This window comes from Trachemys scripta, chromosome 1 (assembly GCF_013100865.1).
Source record: "Trachemys scripta elegans isolate TJP31775 chromosome 1, CAS_Tse_1.0, whole genome shotgun sequence".
NCBI lineage: Eukaryota > Metazoa > Chordata > Testudines > Emydidae > Trachemys > Trachemys scripta.
The window spans coordinates 82,882,617-82,907,082 of record NC_048298.1 but is presented as its reverse complement, the minus strand read 5'-3'; the positions used below and the strand labels follow the sequence as shown (position 1 = coordinate 82,907,082).

General features: G+C 41.9%; 1 protein-coding gene across 12 annotated transcripts in view; it reads right to left on the bottom strand.

The window, feature by feature from the left end:
- The window catches only part of TMPO (thymopoietin), a 48,399-nt gene extending 24,222 nt beyond the window's left edge, over positions 1–24,177 (bottom strand). For 2 of the 12 annotated variants that reach the window (XM_034773353.1, XM_034773373.1), the window contains exons 1-3: positions 23,729–24,174; positions 5,275–5,401; positions 307–465 (exon numbers count right to left, since the gene is read on the bottom strand). In XM_034773353.1, the coding sequence (XP_034629244.1) occupies positions 307–465; positions 5,275–5,401; positions 23,729–23,974 (532 nt within the window). In that variant the 5' untranslated portion in view covers positions 23,975–24,174. Of the gene's footprint in view, positions 1–306; positions 466–5,274; positions 5,402–23,728 lie in introns of all 12 variants that reach the window. The other 10 variants (XM_034773343.1, XM_034773316.1, XM_034773309.1 and 7 more) reach the window with 10 other exon arrangements.
- Positions 24,178–24,466: the final 289 nt, after the last annotated feature.

The window sequence follows — 24,466 nt, the reverse complement described above, 5'->3', positions numbered from 1 at the left end:
GTGCGCCGGGACACATTGTTTACTTAGGTTTACTTCCATGCCTGCAGACGCTCGAGGTAAACAAACCATCTCGACCTACCAGCGAATTATTCTGATGGCCTGGGAGCCAAAGTTTGCTGACCCCTGAATTATAGGGTCAGCTTATGAATGGGTTATAAAAATTTTCCATTTTTACTTATCCATCTTCGGAGGGTGGGGGGAAGGAGGCTTATAAGCAAACCGGCTTATGATAGAGTATATACGGTACTCATTCTTAACTTAACTCAAGCAATTTATATTTATTTTGAGTTTCCACTTTAGTTTTACCTTCTTCATTGTCACTGTATTGGTCAGAATCATTATTTCCATTCTGTCTGGTGTTCTCAGCTGATGAAGAAACTGTTGGTAGAAGTGTCGAAGACCCCAACTCTGGGCCTTGTTCCTTCAGTTTCTGCAATTTTTTCTCATAGATCTTTCTTGTAGTAGCTGTAACAAGGCAGAAAATATATTCAAAGAATTAAGATAGATTGTGCACCTTTACTTGACTCCAATGTTGGACCTTCCTGGTTTACAGACCCTTAGCAGTCTTACTGGCTACTTCTTATGACTTGCCTCTGTCTGTTTGGCCAAACAGGTTTAGAAAGTAAAAAGCTACTCAACACAGGATGTGCCTGCTTAAGACAATTAAAAATAATAAGAAATAATAAAATAGTCAGAGCATTCGACTCACCTGTTTTATTCCTATAATATGAAGAGAGCATGCTGGATCTTTGCTTGAGCCATAAGTGTCCCTTCCCCAATCAATGCAAGTGACAGGTTAGTTTCATTGTTTAGTTGTTGGTGGGTTAAAAGGAAAATGTATTAATGCTGAGCTAAGAATATCTTTTCTTCAACTAGTAAGGCACACAGATCTGCCTGTCAGTCTTCAGCTTGCTCACAGGTTTGGTTCTGCCCCCAGAATTAGTCACTGGAAGTAAAGAATGCTGCTTGGGCAAATGCCTGACATCCATGGCATAAGAGGAGAAAGTGTGGAAGTATCAAAAGGAATTTGGTCTACTGTTAGGTATCCATACACAAAATCAACCCCTAGAGGCACAATAATCAAAGGAACCATGGACCTCCTAAATAGCAGTTTTTAGCTTCTCCAGGATCTGGTCTGTACACAGTTGGCAGCTATAGGCTAGTTTCTGGAGGGGACCTTAAGTAAACAACTTCATATAAGAGGGACAGACAAATCATTTCCTATCAGAAATATCAGTACTTTTATGAAAGTACTCAACGAGCTGTGGCTAGACAGACAAATGCTGTTTAATGAAGGAACCTCCTGCAAGCAGTACAGATAGGTATGTAAGACATATCTCCTTCAGGTCTATTGGTGAGAAAAATCTCTGGGAGATAGCTACTAGGGTGTACATTAGTGTCTGCCTCTCAGAAGCTTGTTAAAAGTAATTCAGATAAATTATTTCTCTCTTCCCACACGATCAATTGTGAACCAAGATTGGCAAGCAAGAAAACAGTTTCTATTAGAGATATCTAAAAGTAGCATTACTTCCTTCCTACTCGCTTTTTTTTAAATGGTTGTTTAAAGTTTTAAATCTGCATCTGAGAGTTTTGATCAATTTTTCCTCATATTCCTTTTGGGCTATATCCAGAAGTCATTCATCTAATGTGGTAAGCATCCAGCTTTCTGCAAACAGAAGTATACTAGCAAATCATTCTGTCTGCTTTAAGGAATTTAGCAAGCATCTTATGAATTTGCCCTGAATCTATTTACCCCCGTTGCATTAGTTCTCTTGTATTTGTTTGCTAAGAAACTTTAGAACTATTGGATTTATAGGATTTTGAGTATGGCTTATATTCTTCTTGTATTGATTCAGACATTAGGACCTTCCTAACTTCTTGTCCAGAGAGCTTTCCCACTTAATACTTAGTGGTGCCAACTGTTTGGCCTGGATGCCCACTTCCACTAGGTATAGTATAAATACAAGACAACACTGTAGTCTATTATTCCAGCTATGAAACACAGGATACAATAACGTCAGCTGCCTCTTTAGGTAACTACAGAGATCTTTCAAAGTGGAGTTTCTACTCACAAAAATTTTATAGCCTGAAGATGTATGAGGTCAAGTGCATCTCTTCCATATCAGAGATGCTCATGCAAACCCCATGGAGGCTGTCAATGCCCTGAAAGTAGCTGATGTTGCTTTGTTTCTACTCAAACATGAGCCTACCAAGTTTTCCTTTGGAGGGAGTGGCAGTGTCTTTCTCAAGACCGTGATATCCATTTTTGGTAGGTCACCATGTCTGTTCCGATTCAAATTAAGGAATCTTCCCAATTATAGGTTAAGCATTTGGATTTTGTAGGTGGCTCTTCCTCCAGTGTTACTTTAAGGCTTTTATGTACGTTTCTGCACTGGCTGTTTCTGCCCCAAAGTATGCATAAAGTCAGCACAGAAAAATCTGAGACAGGCAACGTGGACTAACATATCTCTGTAGCCAACAGTTCCATTAGAGCTCTGCTGCAGAGGATACGAAACAGGCTAAGTATATACTTACACCAGCAATTTAGATGTTTGAACCTATTTCAACTGGGGAAGGAGTCGTCCAATAGCAAACAGTTTAGAGTAGGAAAGTTCAATCTTTGTTGTTTTAAAGAGACTACTGGCACCATCTCACTGCAGTCACATTCTGCGATTACTAGTCTTGGGGATGCATACTCAAAAGGGATTTTTCGGGGACAGGGAAGAAAACAAACAAAAACCTATAACAGGGAATTGCAGTGTGAAAGCATTTATATTTACATTTCCACCTCTGCATTCCCAACAGCTCCCTAACATTACTGTGCATCATGTTTCTTCAAGTCAGCTTGCTGAGTAATGCAAATTCTCTCCTGACTGGTGTGCAGGTGACCTATGAAAGTCATGAGCCACAGAAAGGTATATAAATTATTGGCTACATGGAGGTCTAATGCCCAGTTTCTAAAACCTACTCCATGAATTGTATTTGTTCAGACTATAGAAAAAAGTATTCTGAACAAGGTAGATGAAAGTGACTTAAAAAAATCAGATGATTTAAATATTTTTATAAAAATAAGCCTATTTAAATTTAAATTTGAAGGTATGCAACCTATGTTTAGGCCTAAACTTAACTTAGATAATATTTTATCTAATGTAAATTAAGTTTTAATATTATTTAAGTTTGCAGAGGATACTAAACTGCTCAAGATAGTCTGCTTTGGTCTCAACTGTGAAGAACTTCAAAAAGATCTCACAAAACTAAGTGATTGGGCAACAAAATGGCAAATTAAATTTAATGTGGATAAATGTAAAGTAATGCACATTGGAAAAAAAATAACCCCAACTATACATACAATCTAATTTAGCTACAACGAGTTGGGAAAAAGATCTTGGAGTCATCATGGATAGTTCTGTGAAGATGTCCACGCAGTGTGCAGAGGCGGTCAAAAGAGCAAACAGGATGTTGGGGGATCATTAAATAGGGGATAGAGAATAAGACTGAGAATATATTATTGCCCTTATATAAATCAATGGTACGCCCACATCTCGAATACTGCGTATAGATGTGGTCTCCTCATCTCAAAAAAGATATACTGGCACTAGAAAAGGTTCAGAAAAGGGCAACTAAAATAATTAGGGGTTTGGAACGGGTCCCATATGAGGAGAGATTAAAGAGGCTAAGACTCTTCAGCTTGGAAAAAAGGAGACTAAGGGGTGATATGATAGAGGTATCATGAATGATGTGGAGAAAGTGGCTAAGGAAAAGTTATTTACTTATTCCCATAATACAAGAACTAGGGGTCACCAAATGGAATAGGCAGCAGGTTTAAAACAAATAAAAGGAAGTTCTTCTTCACGCAGCGCACAGTCAACTTGTGGAACTCCTTACCTGAGGAGGTTGTGAAGGCTAGGACTATAACAGTGTTTAAAAGAGAACTGGATAAATTCATGGTGGTTAAGTCCATTAATGGCCATTAGCCAGGATGGGTAAGGAATGGTGTCCCTAGCCTCTGTTTGTCAGAGGATGGAGATAGATGGCAGGAGAGAGATCACTTGATCATTGCCTGTTGGTCCACTCCCTCCGGAGCACCTGGCATTGGCCACTGTCGGTAGACAGTATACTGGGCTAGACAGACCTTTGGTCTGACCCGGTACGGCCTTTCTTATGTTCTTCTTATTATGCAGTATATGTTTGAACCTGAAGTTTTCAAGGTAGTCAGACGACTGACCTGGTGGAAGTCACTGGCTAAGCAATTGGAACCAGTTTGTTGAAGTACTGAACTATCTTTTGACAGCAATAGCCTCTTCCACACATGCTCTCTTCATGAATTTGTCAGCTTTGAAGTAGTAATTGAAGTGAATAAACTGAAATGGAGTTGAAACAGCAGGAAAGTTTATCTTCCTCTTCCAAACTACAAACATGAACTAGGTGGGAAAGGATGAGAGCTACAGTTCTAAAAATCTTGGAAGGATGTGATGACCAGAAACAAATCAATTCACGTAACTACAGTCAGTTAGTTTTAAATGTAAGATACGTTTTGATAAGCTTGTTTTACCTTGTGTATCCAGCACATTTAAAGTAGCTTTATTTTTAACAAAAAAAGTAAATACTGTGGTTTTGTGCATTTTTAATTGCATTCCAGTTTCCACCCAAACAGAGCTTGACACAAATCACAAGTAAAAAATTAATCTAGTAAATAACGCATCAGTCACCAAAAGATGGTGAGAGTCTGACCGGGAAATGAAAGGAAATGAGACAATATCGGTCAGCATGAGAGGCAGCACACCAGGAGCCTAACCATGGTCAATTTTTTTGACTAGGCCTCTTGGCAATGTGTAATCATTAAAACATGCTCAAACCAATTAGCCTCTTTTTAGGGAAGTAACTAAAGTACAAAAGCAAAACAAGATTAAAATAGATTTAAATCAAGGTATGCTAATTGTTGATTTAAAATCAATCCACTAATTCTAAGGTTGTACAATTAGTCTTCTCATTAATGTAAATTGTTTAATTTCACATGTATGGATATTTGTAAGTTAAATTACCTGTTTGGAGTACAAACTCTGTTTAGCAATGGTTGTTGCAATTACCTTCTGATAAAAAACCAGAAGTGTATTTTATTTTACTTAAATCATACTTCTCACAGAAAATTTAGACTACCGTATTAGCTCTTTACACTGTAAGCTCTGCAGCACAGACCATATATTACTTATGTGATGCAATAGTTGTATGTAATTATACATAGTAAATCAGTAGTATTTGATATATTTTACCTACCTAAAATTGGACCAGGGGTCACGCCATATTTTACAAGTTGCTCTTGAAGGTCTTCATTACTGATCTCTGTTACATCTAGGTCATCTTTCTCCTCCAGCCTGGGCTTGTCTGTTTTCTTTGTGGCTTTCTGTAAAGGGAAAAGAAAGAAAGGAAAAAAAAATTACACCATTTCTCCACGCATTACAAAACCAAAGTCTTTGTCCCTATTGAAGGAGTAGAGAGAATGCATGTGGGCTGTACTGAAGCAATAGAGGACAGCAGTTTTGATATTCACTCATTTTTGTTTAGTAGTGTTACCTTTATCAATACTAGATAAAAATATTTCACCCAGCATGGAAGTCTTAAATGAACATAGGCCAGTTGTCATTAAAGAACAATATGTTTTAAGAGCCTCGGAGATCAGATCCTACACATTTTTCTTATCTTCTATGCTGATTGAGACTAGCACAGGCCATCACAAGTCTTATCTTTCCTACAATGGATAGATCAGGTTTGAAAACTTCCCCAACACCTATTTGCCTGAAGACTACACCTACTAGCCCACCAAGCTGAAAAATACCTTTGCCATCACACCGCACAAGCTCTGTGTATTTAGTTTCCAGTGGCATATCTCCACTACCTTTGTGGACACACAGGAAGTCTTGGGCCTTCGAGCACCTCTTTCCTCTTAAGGTAGTAATGGGCTCATGAGCTCCTCTGCTCCTGCCACTCCTCACCATTCTCTGGAGAGTTGCATACATTTTAGTAAAAAACAAACAAATAAACACACACCACCCAAATCCTATCTACATTATTGCTGCCACTATTGCTACCACTGGTGAAATTCTAAGTTGGTCACTGCAGACAAAGCCAGGAGCAATCAGCAAACAAACAGTCATGGTCTACAACTTTTATAACTCTCTGCCAAGCTGCACTATTCCTCAATAGGAAACGTATTCATGTCTCACCTGAAAATTTCCTTTCTTGGAGTAACGAAGCCTGCAGATCCATAACATTGGGTACTCTGCTCTCTGCAGCCTTGGAGGCTGACCAAACCTGTCAGAGGCAGGAGAGGTGTGGCTTCACCTCTGAGAAACTGCCAGTTGTTAATTTTCCTCTATATCCAAGAGGAAAATTAAGTATTAAGACTAAACAGAAAAAGCCTCCTGCAAAGCAAGGATTTCAGTGAATAACTAACTGAATGCCAATTAATTCGCTATCCTTTTCCAATGAATAGCCCATTCAGGGTGGGTGGGATGTGCAGACTTCTTTACTCCAAGAAAGAGAGTTCAAGTAAGATATAGATAAATTTTCCTATTCTTGCTTGAATGAATGTAATGCAATGAAGTACATGGCAGATCAGTGAAACAAGGATTTTATAGCGGTGTCCACTCAGATGGTGGGAAAGAGGACCATATACTGTTATGTACAGATGTTAGAGGGGATAACCCTTTCCTGATAGGTGCTCCTCACTGTAATGTCACAAAAACTATCTACCAAACCAGCATCCAATGACTGGATGTCCAGCTTGTAGAATTCAAAGGTGATATGAACAAGATGACCAGATAGCAGTTTTACAGATTTTCTTGTATGTGGCAAATGATATTTCTGCCCATGAAAGTGCCGCAGCTCTAGTGGAGTGAGCTCTGATATTGGAAAATAGAATTAGGCTTTTTGACTTTTATGCTATGCGTCTGAGATGCAGCATCTCAGCCACTTTCAAAAACCCGCTTTCCCTTTGACACTGGATAATAAAGTACAAGAGCATTTGTCTTTCAAAGTGCATATTCATCACACAGGTCAGGTTAGAGAGGTCTGGATCAGAATTCAGACAGTCTTAGCTTAGCTGCCTGGTTCTTGAACAGAGCCTCTGAGGCCAAAGAGATTATTTAGTGTGCCAATATCCACAACTTTAGCGTCCAGAAAGAAATATACTAATTCAGCATATTTATGGACCCATTTGATGTTTAAACCACTGATGCTAGGACAACAACGTTGTCCCCCATATCTGCATCAATACCACATTTTCTCAGGATTTCTTCAAAATGTACTTGGATTAGGCCTGGCACTTCAGGCTCTCAGAGGTCAGGTTGCTGCTTTGTCTAGAATCCTTAGTGTAGTAGATAAGTAGTGAATTTAATCTTCACCAGATGTCCAGCATTTTAGCACTTTTTTTTTTTATTATGAGAGCAACATCTTCCCGATTTGCATAAAGTTCTCTTACTGAATCTTACGTGGTGATCTCAGTGCCATTATAGACCTTAATGAGTGGTTCAAATGCAGGGTGTCTCATTACTATCTAACCATCAAAGTGCCCCCCCCTTTTTTTTTGATGATGATAGTCTTGTCTGAGCACAGGATAGCTGACTTAGGAACTCCGACCAGTTCCGTTGTACTCCAAAGACAAATTTTGGTATATGGATGTCTCCAGACCTCTCAAGTGCATATTCATCACACAGGTCAGGTTAGAAAGACAAATGCTCTTGTACTTTATTATCCAGTAGCCCTTGTAAGATCATCTCTCTTCTGAATGGAAAGCACATGGGAGGTATTTATACCTTGTCAAGGAGATCAGAGAACCAGCCCTCCGTGGCCAGACTGGGGATACCAGAATTACCAGTGCTACTTTCTCTCCTTAAGCATTCTGGTGAGGAGAGGAAAAGTGGGGCAAAGGCATAGAGAGGAACTTTTTGATCATCTTTGCAACAAGGTATCTGTTGCCTTGGTTGTAAACCAACTAGAAAGAGAACAATACTAAAACTTTGTGATTCCAGTCGGAGACAAATAGAGCTACTGCGGAGAGACAATTTCTTTACCAGAAGAGTGCAATAGTTCCCATTCTCAATTATCTAATTTTGCCTTCGGAGCAGTCAGCCGCAACATTCCATTTTGACTTTGATGTTTAGGGAGCAAATGGGCAAAAGGAATGCACAGTTAAATGCATCAGGTGGTGAGCTTCTCTCTGGAGGACTGTATCTGCCATTATACTCCGTGGACGTGAGCAGGGGAACCAGGTGCTGAGTATTATTTGCCCTGCTACACTCTGCAGAATTATGCAGCTTGAGGGAAACTGATTTCACTGTGTGCCAACTAGAGGAATCCCATGAATCCGACTCTTAAGAAGATGGGATAAGAGAACATTTTCTTTTTTTGAGTGTTTTATGTTGGGGCAACTAGGGGGATCTGAACATCTGAGAGACCACTTTCTTCTGCCTCCCCTTGATCCTCCTCCTCCTCAGGAGAGAGAGAAACTTCGGACTTCTGGTTCCTGGGGGTTGGGGAGGGGAGTGGGTGGTCCTTGTGGTTACTCTTTTGCACAGCTGTCTTTTCCTGAAAAAGAGGAGGTTTGTGCTGGACTGGGTCAGAAAGAGGGCTTCCCAGGGTCTCATGCTTTGTTCAAGTCAGATTCCTGCATGTGGTCTGGAGATGTGATGGGTACCAGGCTCTGACCATGGACGTTCAAAGGGAGTCCTCTGTCCATTTGCTGCAATGGACTTACACTGCTGGTAGGAATGGAGGAAGGGACTGGGCTCAGGGGCCCCATACTAGGCTCACCTTGTCCTTGGATCCCTGTCAGTAGATCTCCGCCACTGCAGCAGCAGTGCGCAGCTGCTCCGCAGCCAGACAATGTGTCAGAATGTGGACTTTGGTGATTGGGTGGGAAGCTTTGCTGACTCTTTGATACCACGCTTCAGCCTACTGTGGGGGAGGGGAGAGGAGAAAGGGAGCCACTGCTTGCTGATCCCAGGCTGATGCAGTCATCTGTGCCAGGCCTCGGGGATTTTGCTACTGAGATACTGCCACTGCTTTCTGGGAGCTGTCCCACTCAGGGAGGAAGGCTGCAGAAACCCTGCCCCTGCCTTAGCACTTCAGAGGCCTGGGTCTCCACAGAACAGGCACAGATTCCATGTAAGCACTTAATCAGCAGAGGAGATGCAGGAGACAATGTCTAGTTTTCCCACTTAGCCTTCTCTGCCAGGCTGCCCTCTGCCAGAGTCCCAGCAACTGTCTAGCAGCTGCCCATTCAGAGCAGCTTTGTATAAATTTGCAAACAAATCTGCTCTTATTTTAGGGATCACACTACTTTAAATAAAATTAAAGGGGGCATTAGTGCCAGGGTTTGATAGTATCAGCATCCCAACTGAAACTGGCTGGTTATCAGTTGCTCTGGATTTTCCAAAAAGTAATATGTATCTTCTTGGGCTCTGGAGCAGAGACTTGGATTCTTTTAGCCCATAAATGCCCATGGCATGTTGCTCTCCCTACTCATGCAAAAATGGAAGCTTCTCAATGTCTAGTTTGAGCCTGATCAAGCCCACAGCAAGAATGGTAAGGTATCTTCAGTAGAAGCTATCAACTCTTTACACTTTCAGGAATTAAGGGATTCCAAGCAATCTCAAGGAGATTAGATTAGTGTGCAAATGTAATCCAATTAGGGGATTAGTCATATCCCTAAACCACGTGTACCCCATTTTGGTTTTCCATATAAACATTTTAATTGCCTCAATAACTAGTTCCAAAACGGTTGAAAAACTATCAAACCTACAACATAATAGAAGAACTCAATTTATAAGAGAGGCCTTTTTAAAGTTTACTTATTGGTCTGTCAGCCACACTTAGTTTGTAACATTAAACATGGCATTTATCTTAACCAGTTTCACATTGGCTCAATTTTTCTTACTTATCCTTAGTGGCAATGAAATAATTAAAGATTCAAACTCTAGTCAGCATGTTAAAACTCATGCTGGATTCTCTAGTAAGCATCTGTTTAGGCTAGTACTGTATTGTAGTGGTGTTAAGGCACTGGCCACATCACTGACCAGACTGACATTACAAACCCAAATACCTCAGCATGCCAGAGGAGTACAGCTAGGTGTGAGGGAAACAATTACAGACATTTAATATTTAAAGAAAAATTTTAGAATGTTACCAGCAATAAAACATTTACCATGATTTACTGTTTTTCTGGACAGACAAATTCATCTAGGGCAAGTAGGAAACTTCCACAAGCAACTGCTATTACTTTTTCCAAATTCAGAGCTTTCATTTTGAAAAGTTTTTTAAGATGTTAAGGATGCAAGGAAAACCTTCCAGCCACAGAGGTTAAAATGGTGCACAAATGTCCTAACTGTGCAGCCAGTTCTAGTGTTTCCGCAGCTATCCTGGAGATTCTACAAGCTGCAGCAGAGTGAAAACTGGCTACTCTTGCTAGTTTTCATTGCTGTTTATTCAGATCTCTGTGGGCAGCATTGAAATTGGTAAGAATCAATTCAATTTCATCCCGCAGAAGCTTGGGAAGCTTCTGAGCAACAGCAATTCCATGGGAAGGGGCACTCAAATGAAGGTGTGGACAGGAAGAGGGAGTTAAATAGTGGAAACAATACCACCCTTTCACAAGCCAGAAGCTTTAGGGAAGAGTAATGTGAGAACTCTCAACCTACTTTCATGGCAACCAGAAGGCTCTGGGATAAGAGAACATTTTCTTCCTTCTCCCCCACTTCCAGCAACATGAGTGGGGAGTGGAAAGACTTCAAGTTTATCAGATAACCAGAGGCAGAAGTTAAGACCCCCCCCCCCCCCCAACACTCTTCCTAAGCAGGGCTCAAAGGACAGCATCCCTGTAGGAAATCTCAGTCTTCTCCCAACAGCTAAAGGCTACAAGGATTGATTTCTCACAAATTGTGCACCTGAACAGTCATCCTTCCCTATCTTTCATGTCCTCCATAGCACAATGCAAACATCCCTAAATTCTGAAGTGTTCATTTGCTCTATCATCCCCCTGCCTTTACAAAAACAAAAACTATGGCTTATTGACCAAAAATAAATCAGTAATTGTTACAAAACTAGTCCAACAACCATCATTTTTTCCCTGTGTTCTCAGTTGAACCATCTCCATAGGCATCATTAGCTACTGTGATCCAAGAAAGGAGGGGGGGGGGGGGGCAGGCAGATGAGACACTGGAAATCTGACTCTTCAAGCCTTGGCTACTGACCTCTTGTATATGCAACCCAGCTGCCTTTCTGGTTCTTTCCCCTAACTGCCAACTGGATACCATCTTTTGCTCCCTAAGCCCCTGCTACCCTCCTCCACAGAACAGTGCAGACAGCATGCACTATAATCCAGTTAACACTCCTCATGGAGAAAGCTGGAGAGCAAGAGGCAGCTGCAGGTATATCACAATAGTTGGGTGCCTGGCTGCAGCAAAATAGCAAATTCCACACGGACAACAGAATTCTGTGGCATCTTGGAAACATACCAAATTCAATGGCTGTAGTCAAGACACCAATGGCCTCTCACCCAGATGAGAAGAGCATATCATAGGGCTGTTTAATGCCCTCTACAGACCTCTTTCCATAATTTTGCACTTGGTTCACATTTTCAGAGTTATCTTTGAAATAGGGCTGTCAAGCGATTAAAAAAAAATAATTGCACTGTTAAACAATAGAATACCAATTGAAATTTATTAAATATTTTGGATGTTCTTCTACATTTTCAAATATATTGATTTCAGTTACAACACAGAATACGAAGTGTATAGTGCTCACCTTGTTATTTTGAATTACATACATAGTATTTTTTAATTCACCTCATACAAGTACTGTAGTGCAATCTTTAACATGAAAATGCAACTTACAAATCAAGGTGGTTTTTGTTTGTTACATAACTGTAGTCAAAAAACCAACGTAAAACTTTAAAACCTATAAGTCCACTCAGTCCTACTTCTTGTTCAGCCAATAGCTCGTTTACATTTGCAGAAAAGAATGTTGCCCACTTCTTGTTTACAATGTCACCTGAAAGCGAGAACAGGCATTCACATGGCACTGTTGTAGCTGGTGTCACAAAATATTTATGTGCCAGATGTGCTAGAGAATCATATGTCCCTTCATGCTTCAAACACCATTCCAGAGAACGTGTCCATGCTGATTAATAAATTTCAATTGGTATTCTATTATTTAACAGTGCAATTAAAACGGTGATTAATCAAGATTAGGGGTTTTTTTTGGGTTTTTTTTTTGGAGTTAATCCTGTGAGTTAACTGCAATCAATTGATAGCCCAACTCTGCAACCATCAATGATAGAAGCTTTAAAAAAAAAGGGGGAGGGGAGGGGAAGCTGGGATTCTGGGTCATAGTTCTGAAGCAAGAGTGAATTTCAAGGCTATAGACTTTATGGCAGGGGTTCTCAACCTTTCTTTCTGCCCCCCTCCCCGCCAACAGACTATAAAAACTCCACAGCCGTGCCACAACTGTTTTTCTGCATATAAAAGCCAGGACTGGCATTAGGGGAGGGTAGCAAGCAGGACAATTGCCTAGGGCCCCATGCCACAAGGGGCCCTGCAAAGCTAAGTTACTTAGGCTTCAGCCTCGGGGCCCCAGGCTTCAGCCCCATGTAGTGTGGCTCTGGCTTTCTGCCCTGGCCCCAGCAAGTCTAATGCTAGCCCTGCTTGGCAGACCCCCTGAAACTTCCTCATGGGTTCCCAGGGGGCCCTGGGCCCCTGGTTGAGAACCACTGCTCTATGGCAGCCTGCTAGTAGGCCCAGTTCTATGAAAACCAGGTGTAATATCTCCAAGCCCAAGGAATAGGTGCACAGATGGGATTGGGGTGGGCAAAAGAAACTGACAAGTTAAAGAAAACTACTACAGAGGTGGTTTTGGGAGAGAAGTGGGGAAATGATAGGAAGCTGAACACAGAGAAAAAGAAAATAGACTGACAGCAGCTCAGGAGATAGATATGCCATGATTATGATTGGCAAGGGAGAGAAAAAAAATAGACTATGGCAGGAAGAGAAAGAAGCAAGAAAAATTAGGTTTAGGGATGTCAATTAATTGCAGTTTAACTCAAGTGATAAATTGCCTAGGGAGATTGTGGAATCTCCACCTCTGGAGATATTTAAGAGTAGGTTTTTTTTGTGTTTGTTTGGTTTTTTTTGTTTTTTTTTTTAAATGGAGATATCCTACCTCCTGGAACTGGAAGGGACCTTGAAAGGTCATTGAGTCCAGCCCCCTGCCTTCACTAGCAGGACCAAGTATTGATTTTAATTGTTTGACAGCCTTAATTAGGTTTGAACATTACTCATATATTAGATAAAGTTTCAGTGTTTGTCACACTTCAATTATTACATTGGGTTATTTGACCAATCTTACAGCTGGGCAAATATTAACAACCAAATGAGATATTAATACCAGTGAAATTCAAATATATTCATAATCCCCCCCCCCCCGACATTTGGCCAGCCCTAGTAGTAATACATTTAAGAGAATAGTTGATTGACCACACTGTAGTTCAATGCAGCATGTAACAGCACATACTGGTTTTAATTCCTTTACATTGCCTGGGACATGGGTTGGGGGTGATGGAAGGGAGAGGAGTTGTGGCACAGGCATGTTTCCACCCTTGCTGGTAGGCTTAGTCTTCTGGCTAACAGCGTTCAGAAAAACTTTAAGGGCCCCGTCCCCAGCCTTTTTTTAAATCAATCAATCAATCTATATATGAGAGAGAGAGATAAATAACAGACCTCAACCCTATTGTACCTCTATAAATCTGTGTACCCAGAGTCTATCCCTTATCTCTCTCTAAAAGTGCCAAGTTTCAAAATGTTCAATGAATAGAAGACTGTTGGGGGGCGGAATAGATCTGGACAAGGAGAAGAAGTCTGGAGAGAAATGTGGGAAGGGAGGGACAGGCAGTAGAAACAAAAGTGAAACTGTTTGAGCAGCATATTCCAGAAGTCTTGAGGTCTTTTGAGTATAGCGTTCATTGATTTGAGATGTACCATACCATTCTCTCACTAGAAGGGAAAACCTATAATGGCAGCAGGCTGTAAAAGAGACTCAGTTTGGGAATATTTTAATGAAGTTCCTCTACCTATGGGTAAGACAGGCATGGGTGCAAAATGCAAACAGTGCAACAAAGAAATGCAAGGCCTCGTCACCCGAATGAAACATCACGAGAAGTATTCCTTCTCAGGAGGAAGCTGCATTGAAAATTATATATATATATAAATAAAATGTTCCTTTAAATCTATCTATCTATATATATATAAAAAAAATATAGTGTGTACCTTTTAAAAATGAAACCTACATCTATCTCCAAGTCGTAAAGAATATGTGTTAAGTTTATAACAACCAAGAATGCACTTTTATGTAGAAATCAATGATTAAATAGCATCTTCCTGACTAGTGATTTAAATTAAATCCACCCTGATAAATGAGTTACAGTTATAAGCAGACTTTCTTGTAGATCCTATCCAGCCCCTTAACATTGTCTGGGCCAATCTCTAGCTCTGTATCACTGAAGTTTAGAATTTCCTGTGGCATTGGGAGATAAGGTACGTAACTACTCCAGATTAGTTCCTTCAGGTTCTTTTGGATTACAAAGAATTTTGCTCATAGCAGGGCTAACTAAGTATTTGTTGTTAAAGTTGAAGCACTTTGTGTTTTCAGCGCATATAACTATACATAAATTCTGACACAGCAGCTTGGTTAGCAGAGGTCCACTAAATAATTGCAAACATGTTTTAGAATTTTATTTATTTTTTAATATTTTACTAACTTACAGAGTGCATGAATGTAGATACTCCCTTTCTGAAGTTAGAATGTATATCTGAAGGCTTTTCATCCAAGCTTCTCTTAGACCTTTGAATGGATAAAAAAATTCTCATTTCTTAAATTAGAGATTTATAGGAGGGGAAAAAAAAAAAAACCCTCTCCATTCGATAGAAGTTGGTGATGAGGAAGAAAGGAGAGAGCAACACACACAGTGGCTCAAATAACTATCTGGTTGCATGGACTCATGACCAACACATACAACTACGTAATATTTCAGATCCACATCACAGAATTGCTTCTTAGCTAAGGACAAGGTTTCTCTTGTATTCTTCTATAGGACCTATCATGATGAGGGCCTGACACCTGACTGAGGTCTCTAGACTATATTGCAATATAAATAAGTGATAGCTTACAAATACCACAGTTTAAGAGGAGTGTTTCCACTTCACATGTCAAAACAATCGGTCTTTCTAGCTCTAGACAGATGTACAACACTAGTGTTCACTATACATTATCAGCTTGAATTAATGGACTAAATATAGGAGCATAATGTTTATCACAATCCACAGAATTGGTTACATCCTTAGTAGTCCATACTAAAACAGATAAGCTTAGCCTTTCACTGCGACCCTGACAGGAATTTTACCACTCAGTGCAGCTATTCTTCCTCAGATTACTGTATATTTAGAAGAGACACAATCCAACATCTGATCATCCTGACTCCATCACCCTTTCCAGAGCGATACCAGAAATACAAGCAGGGGGGCCCTCACATATATTATAGAGCACTAAAAATAGACTGTCAAGGAACTATTTAACAGGTGGAGAGAAAAATCAGTTGTTTACAGGTAATATGTTATTTTTATTTCATAAAGAGGGAGACACATGCGCTGAAAGTCCCAAGCAGTAAGTTGTATTCAATTGGGGGGTGGGGGGAGAATACTACCTCTCCTAAAGTAAAGTAGTGTGGACTGACTATCTGTGCAAACACAAAGCTATTATGTCACAGCTGTTATTAAACTTGACAAAGTATGGCATCGATTCTTAGACGCACAGGTACAAGATGTGCTGCGTTACGAGTTGCCGTTTTTACATGCAGAGAGACCTTTGACATTAGATTATATATGAACTGTAGAATTTTTATAACCTAGTAAGTGTATACAATATTGCAATAACATAATAGTAAAGCAAACCTTTGGCTTTAGGAGCAAGAGTACACAGTGAAAATCCACTTCTTACCCATCTTCCATAAGTAAGAAGTGGAAGTCTCTACCCTTAGCAGCAAGGCCCCATCACATGTTCGTTAGCTACTTGTGCAAAGGATCTGGAACTTAGACTGGAGAATTGAGCCCTAAATGTCCAAACAAGCAATTAAAATCAATGGCGGTTCCACATATTTTTTCCTAAGATTGTTGTCTTAGCCTTACACCCACACTATAAACAAGTTACAGCTTATGACTTGCACTCTCTCTTCAGGTTTTTGAAGGATCTGTCGCTGTTCACCTTGAATCCTTACTAACTAGTCTCACTAAGATTGGGGTGGGGAGGGTGAAAGAATGCAAAAGAGAAAAAAAATCACTTCTACATGTTGTCCTACCCCCACCTTTGCTGCTGAGAAAAGATCGAACACTGAGATTGCTGGTTACCAGGACCCTTGTTGAAAATAAAATGACTAGAAGAATTTTGCCAAGAGTTAAGATCTGTTGTATTAGGTCAGATCAGTTGTTCTACTACTCCAATGGCTTGTCTTCAACTGTAGCTGGTACCACATGCTTTAATGAAAGGGGCCAGAAATCATTTGGACAACTATGAAATAACCTGCTAATAAGAGGAGGTTTCTTCCTAAAATGAGGACAGCTACACTGCATTTACACTAGGATTTTCTAAAGCCTTAATCCCAAACAGGTGCAGCTCCACTACTGGTAGTGACAAGGCTCAGGCATCTTTACTACTACTCAGAACGGGGCTCTCTTAATACAAGTCTTGTCAACACCACATGTCTGCTGCCAAAAGTGAAACTATGTACACTGGGAATTATTAATATAAAAAAATGTTAATATATGATGAGACAACCACTGAGGGCTGGTCTATAAAGCATGTGAATTTGTATTCCTCCTATATTTTTTGTTTAATGTAACTAGGATGTTTTTATCCAAAAGTGTCTAATCCTTTATGGAGTCTGACTAAGCTCTTGATCTCAAATACCTTGCAGCAATGATTATTTTAGGTTACATTTGCACTTGGTGTAATTATTTCCTTGCCATTACTTATCGTTTGTCAGGGTGGATAAAAAAAAAAATATATCAATGATTTTTTTTAAAAACTTAAATTGGATTTTTGATTTAAAATCGGATTTTTTTGATTAGATAAAATGCTTTTTGAGGAAAAACTTAAGATGTATCTTAATTAAAACTATTATAGCTCAAACGTATCTCATCATGGAATAGGGATTATAAATTCTATAGTACAAGACAATATATTAATCTAATGTTTTGTAAAGGAGTTCCAATAGTTCATGGATTAGGGATCCAATTTTATGGGGTTCCATATGCTTCTGTATAGATTTAGGTTAATCTTTCTATTTACCCAATGGGACTCAGTGCTCAGTCTACAAGATACCATCTGAGATGCCTAGTTTTGCAGTTCTCAAACAGTGGATTTGTGTGTCCAGAGGTAACATGCTTGTTAACAGCAAAAATGTTTTTAAATAAATCAATATATAGAGTTGAGAAATAGCAATTATATTGTCCCTCTGCAAATTTGTGTACACAGAGTCAATCCCTTACCTCTCTCTAAAAGTGCAAAGTTTCAAAAAGTTCAATGAATAGAAGATTGTTCGGGGCAGAATAGATCTGGACAAGGAGAAGAAGTCCGGAGATAAATGTGAGAAGCGAGGGACATATGCTTGTTTTGTTAAAATATACGTTTGCTGTTGAAGAAAAAAAATCCAGAGTACTTGACATTTAAATTGTTTTAGTTGTCTGTCTGGTGATGTTCTCCTCCTAATACAGCATATCAAGAAAATCCTCCAAATACTAAATGATTAGCATGTTGTATTGGAGATATTTATGAAGTCATTGGGAGGTGAACTATCTGCTTCAATTACCTTTGGTAAATGAAATAAACAATCATTCATTTTAAGATACAGCTGTAAAACGAATCTGAAAAGTTTTCAAAATAAATCACTGTTTAAAAATGTATAGTGTGTACCTTCTAAAAATGAAACCTACATCTATCTCTGAGTTGTGAAGAATATGTATTAAGGTTTACCAACCAACAAGAATGCACTTTTATGTAGAAAACCATGATTAAATAGACTCTTCCTGACTAATGATTTAAATCAAATCCACTCTGTTTGTATACCAACATTACTTAAAGGCTCTAATCGGCATAAGTTCCTGTACTGTACAAAGATTTTACATATTCTAATGTTCTCAATATTCTTGAGAGATAAAGTTGTAAAGTCAAGCACTCAAAAGTTAGGAAATGCTAAAATTAAGGTTACCCATGCAACCTTAATTCAGCCCTCTTGTGTGTATTCATCATTATACAGTCTTTAATGGTCACATACTCCCTCTCCTTCTGCCCTCCCACCCCGAACCCCTGATTTATCCAGTGTAAAGAATGATTCATCTCCAGAACAAGATCAGAGACTTGCCTGGAGGGCCCCTGCTTCATTTACTGCTGAAGTGTATGGTCAATGAGGCAGGGGACTGCAGGAAGAGAAACTATGACCTCACAGATAAGGGAGCTGAATACCCTGGAGACCTGGATTCTATCCCTGACTCCGCTGGAGAATTCCTACATGAGGCTAAGCAAGTCATTTAAAACTTTTCTTAGATGGTCAATAGTTAGAGGTTCATTTTCTGGGTGTCTGACTTGCTCAAGTACTGAGCACTTGCAGTTGCAAATGAAGTACATCTCTATCTCGATATAACGCTGTCCTCGGGAGCCAAAAAAAAATCTTAACGTGTTATAGATGAAACCGCGTTATATCAAACTTGCATTGATCCACCGGAGTGCGCAGCCCCCCCTCCGAGCACTGCTTTACCGCATTATAGGTTTCAGAGTGGTATCCGTGTTGTTCTTTTTGCTGATACAGACTAAGTACTTGTGGCACCTTAGAGACTAACAGATTTATTTGAACATAAGCCCGTTAGTCTCTAAGGTGCCACAAGTACTCCTCGTTCTTTATATAATGCTAGTTGCTCTGGAATCAAAAATAAGGATCTATTCATCACAAATTGAGCACCCAAAGTTAGTGGATACTTTTGTGCTAGTCTTTGTGCCTCAGTTTTGCCTCAGTAAATGGGGATAATAACCTCCTCACCACCCAGTGCATTGTGAAAATATCTGAGAACTTCAAGTTTAATGAAGTTCTCAGATACTATAGTGATAACCCCATAAGGAAATTAATAATTCTGTCTTCAGAAGCAGGGTTTGAGTAGTGTGCCATAAGCCACGGGGCCATACACTGAACAAGTATTTAAAAAATTTGCTAAGTCGGGGGCCACTCCACGTGGCTCTTGGAAGCCACAGCATGGCCCGCTCCTCCAATGGGAGCTGCAGGTGCGGTGCCTGCAGATGGAGCAGCATGCAGAGCCACCTGGCTGCACCTCCGTGTAGGAGCCGGAGAAGGGACATGCCACTGCTTCTGGGAGCTGCTTGAGGTAAGCGGCGCTCAGAGACAGCACCCCTGAGCCTTTCCCCATGCCCCAACCCCCTGCCGTGATCCCCCTCCCGCTCTACAAACCCCTCAATCCTCTAGAGCACCGTCCTGCACCCCAAACTCCTCATCCCCAGCCCCACCCCAGAGCCCACACCCCCAGCCAGAACCTGAACCCCTTCCCCAGCCCTGATCCCTCTCCTGCCCTCCAAACCCAGCCACAGCACCCTCCTAGACCCCAAACTCCTCATCCTCAGCCCCACCCCAGAGACCACATCCCCCAACTGGAGCCCTCACCCCCTCTCGCAGCCCAACCTCAATTTTGTGAGCATTCATGGTCTGTCATACAATTTATATTCCCAGATGTGGTCCTCAGGCCAAAAAGTTTGCCCACCCCTGATCTATCCTGTGCATGCCCCTCCCCCTCAATCTACAGTCACACCCTTCTACCCACCTACATTCCCCTTCCCCACCAGCTCACAATCTCAGGTCTTGTCTACACTGGTAATTAACAGCGCTGCAACTTTCTCGCTCAGGGGTGTTAAAAAACAACCTCCTGAGCGCAGCAGTTGTAAAGCACCAGTGTAAACATTGACCCAGTGCTGGGAGCCGCGCCCCTCATTGAGGTGTTTTTTTTTAAGAGCGCTGGGAGTGACCACACAAGGCATGTTAAAGCGCTGCCGCGGCAGCACTTTAACACTTCCAGTGTAGACAAGCCCTAAGGGCTGGTCCACACTAACCCCCACTTCGAACTAAGATACGCAACTTCAGCTACCCTAGGTTTAGCAGGCCAATGCTCAAACCCGTAGCTGAAGTCGAACTATCTTAGTTCGAACTTACCGCGGGTCCACATGCGGCAGGCAGGCTCCCCCGTCGACTCCGTGTACTCCTCTCGCCGAGCAGGAGTACCGGCGTCGACGGCGAGCACTTCCGGGATCGATCCCAGAAGATCGATTGCTTACCACCGGACCCGGAGGTAAGTATAGAAGTACCCTAAGTGTGCCCACTCCCCAAGCTCCTTGTCCTAGTCTTTGGACAATCGGTCTCAGTTCTCCCCCCATACCCTGACTCTTCGTAGAGCTCTCTATCCTCCACCCCAATGGTTCCCAGTCTTTTCCCAAAATCCTCCAGGCTCTTTGTCTCAGTCTACTCCCCTCCCAACCCTCAGGCAGGCCTCCCTCTTGTCCCCTTTGCATTAGAATCACACAGTTTCTTCCACCAAACTGCCTGAGCCCAGAAGTTAGGGAAGGTTCACTGAGAACACAGGACAGTTTCCTTGCTCTCAGCCTGAGGCAGACATCCAGCATGAAAAATTTCAGCCCAGCTGATTAAAGTTCAGCAAAGTTATAAGCAAATGAAAAAGTGGTCTGATCATGGGTAATGCTGAACCTTAACAAGCTGCCTGTGAAAAGAAAAAAATCCCTGCCCCAAACACCAAGTTTAATTTGAAACAAAATGCAACAGTATGAGGGAAAAGGGGCAGAGGAGGAGTGTGTAATGAGATCACAGATAAGTTAATAGTATTCACAGCTTGATATTGTAAATCCTTGAAGATTTTTTTTAAATCTACATTCTCAAGTGCTGCTCAACCAGCCATCATTAGTTGACAGTTCTCTTTTTCCTACATATTTTAAGGTTTGCCTTTCCACTTTGTGCCCCCCCACTTCTTGTATTAAGAGAAAGTGAATAGGCACACCTGATTGATCATACACAAATCAAAACCCTTGAGAGCAACTCCTGCACCCAGAGCACATTAGAGATCCAGAAACTCACTATGTTAACTATGAACTGAAGTCTTGTATTGAAGTTTGAACAGGGAATACAGCAGAAAGCTTCCACACACTTAGTCTGCCCCTTATGGCTAAACAGAGCTCGAGTTCTTGAGTTAATATTAGGGCTCTATGTTCTGCAACTATGTTAGTAAGGCTGCATGGCCCTAAGATGTTAATTTTTAACCAATGCTATTAAAAAGCAACAATTTTTTGGATTGCCAAACTACAATTATTTATCTCTAGACCGTTAACATTTCAGTCGTCTCCATGACGAATCCCCAACAGCAGGAGACTATTACTTAAATAGCTCCCCACTCCAAAATAAGGAAAGATTAGCATGCTATATCAGTTACCAAGCACTGAGGTGTTAATCCCACTATGTAAGCCACAACCAACTGTACTATTTTCAAACTGGAACAAGCTCCCAGTAAGATAATTTATTGTAATTTTTATGCTAAAAGTACTTCACCATCAGACACACAATAAACCTCTAGTTTATTGTTCTTGCAACTGTTACATAACCCATGTAATAATATTCTTCACTGTAGTCACGGCAGCAGCGTGGGGTTTTTTGGTCTTTTAGGAAAAGTATCGGAGCTGTGTGTTCAGTTTAGAACGTTGTTTTAAAAAGGTCACCTGCAAAGGATTTTTTTAAAATTGGGTTTATACTACATTTTTGTTTCTTTATGATGTACAAGAGAGGACCAAAAATATCTGTCTACATTTGATATTTTCCTGCTGGGTTTTTTTGGTGCCTCAGAATTGTGAAGCACGTCAAGTCCGGCTTTCCCTGGTTTTGCAAGAAATTTTCTTGAAGGAAGAAACATTAAGCTTTAAAGAAAGACAGTCTCTCAGATTCTACTCAGGCATTTGACTTCAGCATTAGAACAAAAAGTAAGTTTAATACATAAAAATCCCTTCCTCTTTCAATTGCTCAGCTTTCAGTTTCTTGATCCAAGATGTACTAGTTTCACCCAAGCTGTACTAGTGTACTCACTATACTACTTGTCTGAATTTCTAGTGTTAAAAAAGAAGAAGATAGATTTGTTCTCGACACTCTTGTTTCCCCTTTCACAAATCACCTTTAAAAGATACAGGATTTTAGTCACCTGGATTATAAACATCAAAAGAACTACAACTCAAAACTCAACCTAGCAATGATTATTTATTACAAGTCTTTTATATGAGGCCCATCCCCATGGTATTTCGATGTATTTTAGATTACAAGCAAAATTATTTCCTCTCAAATAATGTTTAAATAAAGTTTACCCAGTATAGGCAAGGCCTGCATGTCCATCACCCCACTTTCTCCTTGCACGCATACTTGCGGGGTTGAACCAGCTTTCTTAGATTGCTGGTTCTTACCCAAACACGTGCACTGAACAAGGCACTTCCCTATAGCATATCCACTCAGATACAGGTAAGTACAGTCACACTTAAAGCATTCTTTAGATCAAATTATTAAGTATTTTTTTCCTTCAAAAAGAAAAAAGAAAAGAAAAGTAGACTTAGTAACAATCCACCAATGTGAACAGAAACGTTCACACCTGTCTGAGTTATTTCAATGCAACAAACTCTGTAGGAGAGCTGTAGGTTTGTTTAGATCACAAAGACAGTCTTGTGGAAAGAAGCCCGACTCTCTCTTCCTTTGATGAAGTTTAAGTTTCAGGACATTAAAGTCATGGGCAAATTGGTCTAAAGATTAGTAACTTACTTACTTAATTCCATTTCTTTTTAAACAACACACACACAAAGACAACTTCTTTAGCCAACTTGAGTTACAGCATAAGAACCTGGCATGCTACAAACACGAGAGATATTACCATATTATTTTATTCTACATATTATAAATAAGCATCCATCAGACGATTTGCCATCTAGCAACTTCACTACTAAAGTTTACAGAGGCATCAACAAGACACCTCGATCTCCCAGCCTAGCCAAACATCTTAGTCCCGCAGATGCTCCTTGCGCTGGCAGCCGACACTCAGCGAGCCCCCGCGCTGCAGGGCGAAGTGGGCTGTGCCAGACAACGGAGTACGCCCTAGTTTGAAGTTACTAGGAAAGGAAATCCCTCTGGCAGAGCGCCCCTCTCCCTAAGCACGGGGCAGAGACCCGAGCGCCCCGCCGAGTGAAGACCCCCGGGGGAAGACGTCTGCGCCGAGGAGCTCGTATCGGCCACCGAGAGCCGCTGTTGCCCCAAGCGGGGGCCGCCAGGAACTCTGGGTGAGAGGAAAGCACCGAGCTCTCCCCTAAACCGAGTTAAACCTCCGCAGACAGGCCGGGGCCGCCAGAGCGCGCTCCGCACCTCCGATAGAGCGGGAGGCGGCGCACGCCGCCTGCCTACGGCCAGCTCCCCGGGGACGGGTCTACATGCGCGGGAAGGGAAGGGCTGAGGAGCGGGAGCACGAGCGGCGGTCAGTGTCCGCCCCAGCCCTTTGTACAGCAGCGCTGGGGTCACCCGAGCGGCAGGGGGATGGTCTCCTACCCGGCCGGGAGCGGCTCCTCCTCTGCTTCTGGCGCCGAGCGGGGTGGGCTCCCTCTCCTCGTCGCTGGAGAAGTCGGGCTGGGCGAGCGCGGCGGGCGCGTTGCGGGCGGTGAGGTGCTGCAGGTAGAGCTGCACATACACGTCCTTGCGCTGCTCGCCGCCCGGCAGGCTCACATTGTTGGCGATCAGCTCACTCTTCAGCTTCTCCTTGGTCAGCACCGACGGGTCCGCCAGGAACTCGGGCATCGCCGGCCTCTGCCGCCCTCCCGGGAGAGACACCAACAAAGGGGGGGGGGAGTGAATCGCCTCCCCTGCCCAGCGCAATGAACCCAACAACTCGCGGCGCGCTCGGCGAGAGCTTCGCCGACCTCCAATAAAGCGTGTCCGGATTGGCCGGGCGAGTCACGAAGTTGGGCTGCTATTGGCTGCGGGCTTGAGTGGGGCGCGGCGCGAGGGCTCCACCAGCAGTAGTGCTTTGCGCGCAGAGTAGTAACGCAGTTTAAATTCGGCTCAGGCGGGAGAGGCGCTGGCGTTATGCCGTCTCCCTCCCCCAGGCGGGGAGGTGCCATGGTCTAGACGCCTCCCCCAGGAGAGGCGCTCCCGCCGCCGCTAACCCCCCGCCCATACGCAGAGGAGGTCGAGGTCTTTGCAGCTGCAGAAGGGCAGGGGCGAGACCCTCTGGCTGGGGAGGAATTGCCCGACTCTTCTGTGGTCGCTGTCTGGGAGAGGAGCACAGGG